General features: G+C 40.9%; 1 protein-coding gene across 1 annotated transcript; it reads right to left on the bottom strand.

The window, feature by feature from the left end:
• Positions 1-744: 744 nt before the first annotated feature.
• rpe (ribulose-5-phosphate-3-epimerase) lies at positions 745-4448 on the bottom strand. Its single transcript, XM_053439253.1, has 6 exons — positions 4255-4448; positions 3067-3146; positions 2793-2932; positions 2425-2559; positions 1522-1608; positions 745-1424 (listed from the first exon to the last, which is right to left on the bottom strand). The coding sequence occupies exons 1-6, from the start codon at positions 4374-4376 to the stop codon at positions 1302-1304; spliced, it is 687 nt and encodes a 228-aa protein (XP_053295228.1). The 5' UTR covers positions 4377-4448; the 3' UTR covers positions 745-1301.
• Positions 4449-11078: the final 6630 nt, after the last annotated feature.

Genomic DNA, 11078 nt, shown 5'->3' with positions numbered 1-11078 from the left:
GCTGCTGATGGTGTAATAGTGCAGAGAGTGTTTACTTTGGGCTCCTCAATACCCATCAATCATGGTTTGAAAGCCCCAGCCTCTCTGAGTATAGCCGCTGCCCATGTTATTCCCTTCACAGACTCAGTTTACCATCTTCTAATGGCTGCTCCCTCACCAAGCGGTCGTCGTCTCAGGCTGAATTCATGCTCATGAAAGTGAGTACAGTCAATTTCAGAAGCCTCCCGTGCCACCGTAGAAAAAACGTTGGCATGTGGCGGAACAGGAGATTCACAGCATGAGTGTGCATTTTGACAAATCTGCAGAAATGACGTGACGCAATCATGTCAACAGGGAACAGAATTTCAAATGTTTCCAGCAGCTTGTTGAATCCCTGCCAACCAGAATGGACAAAGCTGTTTTGTGAGTGTACGTGCAGATAACATATTAATCATCTTCACGTTTTTTGTTTTTTTTTTTAATTCTTTTTTCCTTGTAGTTACACAACTAAATTAATGGTCGATTAAATGTGAGAAAGAAATTTGTTTTTATGTCACTTATTAAATGGCGTCCACCTTCTTTTCAAACACGCATCCTTACCCTGGATTATATTATCAAGATTATTAAATATCAGTGGATAATCGGCTTTTCTCCAGAACCCGCAGCAGCTTGTAACCCTGACGCACTGCCATTAAGCAACCTGAAGGGAAATGATGTCTGGGTGTAACTCACTCATATTTATTCAAACTGCAAATAATCCACACATGACTTGAGTCTTTTTAATCTGCAAAACCAAATCTCATGGATTTCAGACGAGTAGAATATCTTTGCTCAGTAGCAAAGCAGAGAATGGTCCATTTCAACGAGACAGCAAAAGAGCACAGCAGTTATATGAAACGTTATTTCAGATGTGAAATAGCAGATAATGTCCTTGGGTTATGTTAGTTCCATAATTTATACTTAAGACTTATATTCAGGAACGTTGACAGAAGTGAAATCAGCGTAACCTCAGCTCCAGTCTGGAAAAGACGAGACTCACTTTGACTAAACCGCTCAGAGGCTGTGTCAGGACAGGATTTAGTTTTGTGGAGGCGCGATGCAGCTTCACTCGCACCACAGTGATTTAGAGTTCACCATCAGCTCACGCCTCCACAGAGGCTCCCCTTTGCCCTGACTGTGAACCCCCCCCCCCCCCCCGCCCCTGACCTCTGACCCCAAGAAATGTCCGTAATGAGTCTGTTCCTCTGGCTGTTGTGGGTGTTGTGGGCTTGGATTGGGTAGAGTGTCACCATGGGGTTCTCCAGAGGACACAGGGACACAGCTCAGCGGTCCAGCGAGCGTTTCTGGATGGCCTCGGCCACCACCGTGCGAAGGAGAGCGATGACAGAGCGCGGGTCGCCGTTGCCAATCACAGCGCTGCCTGACACAATCATGTTGGCCCCTGCCTGGAGCAAACATGAGAACACACACGGTGAAGGAAAACTTTATCGCGAGTTGTTTTTGGTGGTTGAATTAATCGGCTGTACTGGTTGTGCTCATTACCTCTGCACACTTGTGAATGGTGTCAGGGCCGACTCCTCCATCGACTTCAATGTCCAACGAAGGGAACTGACTCCGCAGCCAGCTCACCTGGTCACAAGACACAGAGATTAGAATCTGCTGAGTACCGTTTCTACTACACAATTTTCAGATACCAGAAGGATTTTAGAGAGACACAGGGCAGCAGGTTAAAGTACAAACACCCTCCTCCACCCAAACACTAGTCAGACAGAGTCCTGTGATCTGATGTGGACAGATCGAGTTAGGATACGCGAATTTGATCTGGTTCTATAACTGTTTCTGTGTGGTTGAGCAGAAATGTTTGTGGACCTCGAGTCTCACATCATTGTGACACTTTACACGAGACTCTTGAAACTTCAATCTTTAACTTTAGAGTTTTAGTAGATGTGTAAGAAACAGACACATAATAATACTTCTGATGCAGATATGATTGTTTATGCAACTTGTCTGATCTGTTCCACGTTATTTTGACTCTGTAAAGCATCTTTCATCTTGATTACTTATCACAGACCAGGTCTAAACTCTTCATCCTCCTCTAACAGAAACGGTTTTCAATGCACTAAATAGAAGATGAGCCTGTAAATACAATCTATAATTTCAGTTTTGTCCTAATGTTCATTTGCTTGTTTTCTCTTTTGTTGCCAGTTAAGGTGCTTAACTGTGCAAACTGTGGTATTTTTATCAATGCACTGCAAATGGGATACATCCTTTAGCCAGCACATGTAATGTTATGGTACACTTCTGTGAAAAGCTAAATATCGGCCAAATAGATGATTTAAATGATACAAATGAGCAGCTGGTTATGTCCAATGTTTGATAATGCTGTTATCCAAGAGGAGCTGATTTACTGTTTTGTTCGATTGGAAGTTTAGTTTGTGTCATTACCTTCGGCATCATGTCCTCCATGAACTTCTGTCCTCCGAAGCCAGGTTCAACAGTCATGACCAGAGCCATGTCGATTTGGTTTGCCCAGGGAGCCAGTTCCTCCACCGCTGTACCGGGTTTTATGGCCACACCCACCTGCAATAACAATCACACGTCAATAAGAGTTGTCGTGATAACAATTTGAGCCAGAAAGATCAATTTGCTGATGTGAGCCTTGCACAGACAGATTGGTATCAGTGTGTATGTTTGGCGATATGAAAACTTTTACTGTCCCGGATTAGACAATTCTTAACTATCTTACTTAGTGACCTTTTACATGACACACTCTGTTCAATTCTGCCTGTCGGGGGAGCAGAATCGCTTCTCACCTTCATGCCGCTCTCTCTTATCTCCTTGATGAGGTTTCCAGCGTTGCTCGTGGCCTCTAAGTGGAAAGTGTACTGGTTGGCTCCTGCTGCAGCCATGGGCTTCACCCACTGCTCGGGCCGGGACACCATCATGTGCATGTCTGCAACATCAACACTGTCACAGTTACTGCACGCCAACAAACAGCAGAGGCATTCATTATTCAATCCAAACAGGATAACTGGGTTACAATGTAAAGTCAATTATACGTGAGGGTGTTTGGTTTCTTGCTCTCACCAAAGAAGGCTTCCTGAACGCTTGACTTCCTCAGGCTCTCCACCATGGGATGACCAAATGTGATATTAGGGACAAAATGCCTTGAAAGGGAAACAAGACCGGACATTTAACACAACGCAGGTGTTGGGACATTCTCACAACTTGCTCAACAGTTGCAAAGTGACGGAAGCTCATCACTGCCTGTGAAAGAAAAGGAAGATGAAGGCTAAGTCTAAATTTTGAAATGGAATAGTCAAGACAGAAAGTTGTTATGAGAGAGCAACTCATAGTTATGAGTTAATCAAAAATTTGAGATAGTAAGTCATTACTTTGAGTTGATTAGTATTGTTTTGAGGTGCTACGTCAGTATTTTTAGACACCAAGTCTCATTATTTTGAATAATTCAGTTACTTTGAGATATTTAGTCACTGTTTTCAGAAACTAATCCATTATTTTGAGTCTGTTACTTGTTATTTTGTGATACTAAGTCAAAGTATTTGGAGATACTAAATTATTTCTATATCATGATTTTATGATATCAAGGTGAGATACTATATAATCATTTATATATAACCAAGTTATCAATTACTTATTTTGAGAAACTAAGTTATTATTCTGAGTTAGTAATTCATTATTCTGAAATATTAAATTATAATTTTGAGAAACTAAGTAATTATTTAGAGATAGTAGCGCAAGTTATTTTAGTTATCAGTCATTATTTAGTTAGTTAGTAAGTCACTCTTTTTTAAACCAACTCATTATTTAGAGTAACTGAGTTATAACTTTAAACTATCAAGTTGTATTTCGTCACTGAGTCATTATTCTAAGATGCCAAGTTATTTTTAAATAACTGAGTCATTGTTTTGAGAAACCTTCTCATTATGGTGACTCGTCGTGTTGGATCTTTAATAACAATGTGGTGGGCTTCAACACGTGACGCCTGGAGTAAGAGCAGAGGAAGAGGAGTGAGTCTGGCGGCAGGAGGAAGAGGTCAGTGAGTCTCTCGTGAGCTCAGTCTCATGTTTGACATGTTTGTAAAGACTCACTGACAAACACGTCAACCAAAGACATCCGCTTATAAACACCAGCTCCCCCAGATTAACCTCTCACATGCTAACTTAGCCTAGCCAACTTTAGCTCTCTCTGTCTCTGGAGTGCTGAACTTAGACCGCTAGTCGTTAGCATGCTAGCTTCTGTGGTGGCACTCACCCGTCCATGACGTCCAGGTGCAGGTAGTCCGCTCCGCACTCCATCATCCGCACGCACTCGCTGCCCAGACAGGACAGGTCGCTGCTCAGGATGGACGGACCGATCTTCGCACTGTACGCCATGCTGTCTGTCTCTGTGTGTGTGTGTGTGTGCGTGCGTGTGAGGAGGCTAACACCAGGTACAGCTAGCCATGTCACGACTCACCACTTCCGCTGGAGACCTTCAAAGTAAAACCCACAGGTAGCCACAGAGAGTCATCCAAAAGAAAATGTGAATTCGTTCAAAATACAAAAAAGTTCTCCTCCTCTACCCAGAGGAGGATTGTTTCACGTGAGCTACATTTGAAGCTGAATAAAATAAATAAATCTTTGAAAAAAGGCTGTGACAGATCATCTACAGTTTATGGGATAGATTTGTTTATGTGTTTGTGTTGTTATATGCAAGAACGCTACTATGGGAAGCATTTGTAGCCATTAATAATAAGTATTAATTCATAAATGTTCTGACATAATCTATATCATATGATATTCTAGTTTTTATTTCCAAGCATTTATATTACAAGTATGCAATTGTATGGTAAAACATTTCACAAGTAAATGATCATGTTATTTATTCCTGTTTTACTTTGACCATATAATCTTCCACCATTTATATCCAAAAAGTTATCTAATTTAATAGTTTTAATATTAACATTGCTAATATGAATTACAAAATGTTAAAGTATACAATTGACACATTCTATGTCTTAATTTTCTGTATTCACACTCTTCAACCTAATTTTTCCTGTGGGCTCAAGATGTTTTACTTTGAGGGTCATTTTAAAAAGCACCAGGTAACAGTGGGTAACTTCACAGTTTCACACGCTTCCTTCCTCAAACTGAGACAATGCTTACATTTCAACACCAGATGGCGCACATAGGTCATACCGTCTGTTTAGTACGGTAGATTGGAGCAATAAGGTCCTCTGACAGCATGTGGGGTAAAAACTGTGAATAATGCTTTCAAGTCTTTTGCATAAGAATATTTCTCTGCAGAACTGTAGGCTAAGACATTTTCTGTGAAATTATAAATCTGCGATCACAACCCTAAACATGTCACCTGGGTTAGATCTAGTATTAATAGGACCATTTGTTGGACTACATATGACGCGGTTTTGTAATTGGCATATTGTGTTTAGTAGGACAAACCTCTAGAGATGTAGGTCACTCTGGAGAAGACATTGTTTTCTCTCTGTGTTTTGCGCATTGATTGAGATTTCACAGACTAATTCTCATCCGTCCCTTCTCTCCATCTGTCGCTTTCGTTCTTTGACGTATTTATATGAAAATGTATGTTTGATAGATCAATGGACTCCGAGGAAAATCTTTTTTTCACAGATGGTATGTGAGGACACACGCAGACTGTTATAATATGAAGTTTAGATAAAAAAGGGGTTATTGATAACAGCCGTTTGCTCAATCTGGATGGAGAGCAGGTCAGGCCGCAGGCTTATTAGTGTTCGCCAGAGACCTGTGATTCATATATTCCTCTAAAGAAAGAAACAGAAATGTGGAAAAAATTATTAGTTGCACACTTACCATGTGTAACCTGACATCAACCTAACAACAAACCAATGACAAAACAGACCAAACAAAACACAAAATAGTTATTAACAAACATGTTTTTTTAAATCACCTATGACTGTAATTTATGAATTAATTTTTACGGTTAGTTGAATCAAGGTTGTGTGGATAGACAAAATGAAATATGCTTAAGTTTTAATCAGTCCCAGATGTCTCTGTATGTCTGCAGGATTTATTCGTTACGATATTTTAGCTCCCACAGTTTGGTGTCATCATTACTCCTCAGAGAGATAATGTTTCAGGTGCCTTTACGACACGTTTGCAATTCTCCCTCCTATGATTTGTTCGTCAGCACCTTGGAAGCAGTCCACTGAGATGTTGTTATTTCATACAAGTGTGTGAGTTAGTTTCAGTGATTTATCAGGAGCAGAAGGCCGAGGTTTTCAAACAGAGTGTGTGCAGCGCCCGGTCTGCTGAGCCCCGGCTCCCACAAAGACCCTCACTCATATCTCCAGATTGGCTAAACAGAACCTGGCATTTATGAGTTTTTGCCCACGTCCTCCATTACTGAGGCAATGATGTAAACGCTGGTGGCACGATGCACAAGAAGATATGATATATGCAATCTTTGAGTGGGGTTGAAGCAAAGTAAGTTGGCGTTGCAGAGAAGTGGGGCCTCATGAGTCTCTGGGGACGGTAGTAACAAAAAATCAAGCTTCAGGCTTTGACAGTCGTTTTGTGGAGCGGTGCCATAGCTGCGAGGGGCCGAGTTTGATTCATCCGTCTGTACTGTACCAGCTCTGCATGCTCCCTCTCTGTACAAAGCGTCTCTCTGATTCCTGTGGGTTGATAAGAAGATCCCTGCAGCTCGTTCAATAATGAGTCACTTACTGGGACTATATTTAGAAATTTAAATGCGGGCCGAGAGTCCACGTCCACTGGACCGATGCCCTGCCCGACCTGATTGACGTGTTTGTGTTTAGTCTTTAATTGGCCTCATTCTTTTTCCTGCAGACGCCACCAGGACGCATTCATCACCTTTACTGTAAACAGCTTAAGTGCTGCTCCCATTATTTCAGTCAAGCCCAGGCTCCTGTTTACTGGAGGTCCCCATTAAAGACACCTTTTTTGGGTTCGGTGAAGGGGGACCAACTACGGAATGTGACTAGCAATCATTTTTAAGATGCTATCAAGCTGCTCTCTATAGCTCATTGTTGGCATATTTTCAATTTAAACAAACTCCAGAATAGACCTATAGCAGCGCTGTGCTGTCAAATATAATCAGTTAGTTTCCTGATGACACTGACGTGTATAGAAACAGAATGAGAGGGGTTTTCCGAAAGCACTATAATATGAAATGTAAACAAGAACTTAAATGTGTTTTAAATACATATAACACAGTTCTCACGCACTGTCAAATTTCCCATTATTCTGAGTTGTATGCATTTATTCTTTATAGATACTGTGCATTGAAAAGCAGCCTTTAATCCTTATTTGCATTTTAAGCCTCGCCACTTTTAATTTGAATGCCAGAGGACGAAAACCTTTCGAGGATTTAATGGCAGAAGTTAAAGAAATTGTTTGGTTGATCAAGATACAAAAGTGTGTGGGTGTGTGTGCTTGTCTTTCTATAGTTTGTGTGTGTCTGTGAGGACATTTTGACTTTGTGAGGACATTTTGACTGGTCCTCACAAATTTGAATGGTTGTTTGAGAGTGAAGTGTTTCATGATACTACATTGTTAGGTGTAGTTGGGATGGTTAAGGTGGTTAAAGTTAGGGTAAGGGGCTAGGGAATGCATTATGTAAATGAGTGTCCTCACAACTATAGAAAGACAAGTGTGTGCGTGTGCGTACGTGTGTCTACTTCGTCACGGCTTGTGAAATCCACTGTTTGCAGCTTGATCCTAGTGAACTTGTGGATAGAAGATTTATTGTTACATGCGTTCCTGCATCTCAGTCATCTGTGGAGACAATCAAAAAGCGTCTTTTCATCTGCTCTGTGGGACGCTCAGAAGCTGATGCTGATAAAGGCTGAAGCTTAATCAATTCCATTCCCAGTCGACTGAATCAATCTGTGTTCATTTTTCATACATATACAGGGTATGACTACATATGTTTGTAGTTTCAAGTTGCTAAACTGCTAAAGTAGATTGATGTCCTTGTGTGATTGTTCTTCTTTTGAGGCAACACTATGTAAGTTTTATTTAAACCTTAAGTTAAAAGTGCTGCTTTCGTTCCCGCTCCTCACCTATTTTTGCTCTTTGATCAGATATGATTAAACACTGCCATCTTGTGCATTTGGAGCCAGAGTCTTCACAGTAGGGATCGGGGGATCCTCGGGGGATCCTCACGAGGTCTCATCATTACACCCACTCCACCAGTCAGTCTCAGTTGTCAATCTGTTTGACAGCTGAGCCATGTAATTGAAACTGCAGCCAGCCACCAGGGGGCAATCGAGATGCTTCACTTTATGTGAGCTGTCATGAAGCCCATCTTCATGTACAGTCTATGGATATGATCTCCTTTGAGAAGTGTTTAACTGACTTATAGTCACAGCTTAAATTACCACAAGTTTAAGAGTAATGCTGAACTAAAGCTTACTTAAGAAATCTAAAATGAGGAGTCCCTTAAAAACAGTATTTATCTCCAAAATTCAGAAGGACAGTACAAATATTCTAACTATCCAGTTTGGTGTATTTGTGACAGCACAGCTCTTCTGGTTCAGGGGATCATGGGTAGCATCCATGGTTCACGTGTATTTCAGCTCAGTGAGTGGGACGACACACGTCAGCGCTCGAGTCAACAGCTTGATACTTTGTTTTTTCTCTGCACGAAAACCACTGACTGGCTGTTGCTCAGTAGAAGTTACATAGCGCTGCATTAAACTAATATTTGTTGCCTCACCTCGGTGTTGCCACAGGGGTTCAGGCCTTTTTCTTTTCACTGAGTTAGCAGTGACTTCACCGGCGCTTTCACTCGTGTCCCTGGAGCTTTAGATTTAAACATTTCATAATGAACTGCTACACAGCAGTGTGTTTTCAACATGTTTGAACTCGTCTAACAGTTTTTTGCAGTGCATCATTCGCCAAGTATGAGTTAATTATCCTGTAAAAAACATTCCAAGCTCTGTTTCAATTAAGAACTTCTACGTACCAAAAAAACAGCTACATCCCATGTTAGAATTGGTAATCTACAGAGGAAATTCTGTGTTGATTTCATATGGGAAGGAATTCCTGTGTGCGCTAAGTGATCTTCAAGATGTGTACATTTGTATTCAGAAGTATATGAGCTGTAACGTTGGGTAAGTTGGGGTCATCTGACCTTTAACCTCTACAGCAGAAGACAGGAACAGGAAAGGAGACGACGTGCTGCTGCTCTTTTCCCTTTTTTTCTTTCTTCCTGTTCAGTTGTTGATTATTAAGAATTTGGTTCAAATCCAAACTTTTCATGTATTATCTTGATTGAAACCTTCCGCCTGCTTCCTGCCTGCAGCTGACTCCGGCCTCCTGAGCAAATAGATAGCGATAAACCAGGCGTCCTTTGATGGTCGGAAGGAGAGTGCGGAACGTGTCCTTGCAGCCTCTCCCTTCCTGGGCTTTATGTCACCGTGGTCGGGGTCCATACGTGGGGAGGAAAGGGTGGGACGCGTGTGCTACCCTTTTCTGTTTTCATGTTTCTCCTCCTGCCAAAGTGGGGTCAAGAAGAGAATGTTTGTGTACCTTTAAGATGCTCGACGGGAAACAGGTGAGTATCTAACAGTGGGATGTGTGTACAGATGGAGGATTAAACAAGTATGGCAGATCTTTACATCCTTTACATCCTGTAAACTGGGACTTTATAGGCTGATGGAGCAGAGGGAGGTAGAGAAAGTAAGACAAGGAGAAAAAGGATAGAAATCCGAACATTAGAACAATTCAGAATAAACTTTTACTTTGAAAGGCCTCTTTTCTGAGCTTTTTGTCTGTAAGTGTTATGCTTGTCAATCTGCAGCTGGACATTATTAAACTGTTCACATCACAACTCAAAACACATCTGTTTGTATCACGCTACCACATAACATCGTGTTCGTCCCTCACTGATCGGATTTAACATTTGTTTTCCCTTCTGGTCTCTTATGTTCACATTTGTTGAACTATCAGCTTTCTATGAGCTCTTAACAATGTTTAGAACCCTGATTTTACTTTTTAAACTATTCTTGTGTCACATAGGATGTATTGATTGGTGTTTGTGTCTCCTAATCTCATTCTAACGCTTGATTTTATATCAATTATTTGTGTTTATTTATTGTAAGGTTTCCAAGACCCATCGCCTGCAATGATTAACCACGTAAAACTGAAACGTTGGACCCTGGAAAACTAAAGCTGAAGTCTTTGTTTGTGCTGCTTGACCTGTGTTTGCAGCTGCAGATTTATTTTAGTGTGTATTTGGATATCTTGTGTCAGATCATTAAAAGCACATAGAAATAATGTCGGAAATCAGTCGACATATTCCCGCTGTCACATGTTTTCTTGCACCATGACAAATCTGCAAGTGTCATCAGCTTTACGTCCGGTATTTAAACAGCGTTAAATCGATTTGTCCTGTGGCTCGTATTCTTTGACTTGACCTCCACCTAACTGCTCTGACCACAACACACTTCAGAGCACTATAGTGGCTGGCGATTAACAGTAATAGCCTGTGCCCTCTGGGGAGAAGTGGACCCTTCCAAAAGTCATAAATTAGTGCTTTACGACGGACAAAGTGTCACTTCAAAAGACCACTCATTGGACCACAGGGGTGCTGGTTCCATTTCTAAATGACAAGATGAAGTGATTAAAAAAACCACAAGGATTTATTCAGAATTGTTATTTATTTAAGACCTGTAGCCCACGGAGTCAGTTTACCTGAGGAAAGCTTACCTCCAGATGGATTTAATATTTAATATGTGAAGATTGTGGATACTGAAAGAACCCGGGTTTAATACTTTCTCACAACGTGTGCTCGCAGAGTGTAGAGTTATTTTTATGATAAGAGGAAATCCATTTCTAATAAAACAGCCTTTTGAGCTCAGACAGTCTGAGATTTATTTATATGTTATGTATTATATTTATTCATTCATATTCAAGCTGGTATAATCCTCTATCTGGCATCATTTCCTTTGTGCTGAACTCCATGTTATGTTCAAATAAATAATGAAATAATGATTCCACTATATCCTTTTATAACTTTTTATCCTTTACTTAAAAGAGAGTAAAGGATAAAAAGGTTGCCCTGACAACTTT

Source organism: Pleuronectes platessa, chromosome 14 (genome assembly GCF_947347685.1).
Source record: "Pleuronectes platessa chromosome 14, fPlePla1.1, whole genome shotgun sequence".
Taxonomy (NCBI): Eukaryota; Metazoa; Chordata; class Actinopteri; order Pleuronectiformes; family Pleuronectidae; genus Pleuronectes; species Pleuronectes platessa.
Note: the sequence above shows the minus strand (reverse complement) of the source record. Positions and strands in the feature narration are given on the sequence as shown.

What these genes read in the sequence shown, in the direction of transcription:
- rpe (XM_053439253.1), bottom strand. Translation starts at nt 4,376, where the DNA reads ATGGCGTACAGTGCGAAGATCGGTCCGTCCATCCTGAGCAGCGACCTG. An exon ending in CACCTGGACGTCATGGACGG is followed by an intron (nt 3,147 to 4,254) that starts GTGAGTGCCACC and finishes TTCCCTTTCAAG; the next exon opens with GCATTTTGTCCCTAATATCA. An exon ending in CCATTCACAAGTGTGCAGAG is followed by an intron (nt 1,425 to 1,521) that starts GTAATGAGCACA and finishes TGTTTGCTCCAG; the next exon opens with GCAGGGGCCAACATGATTGT.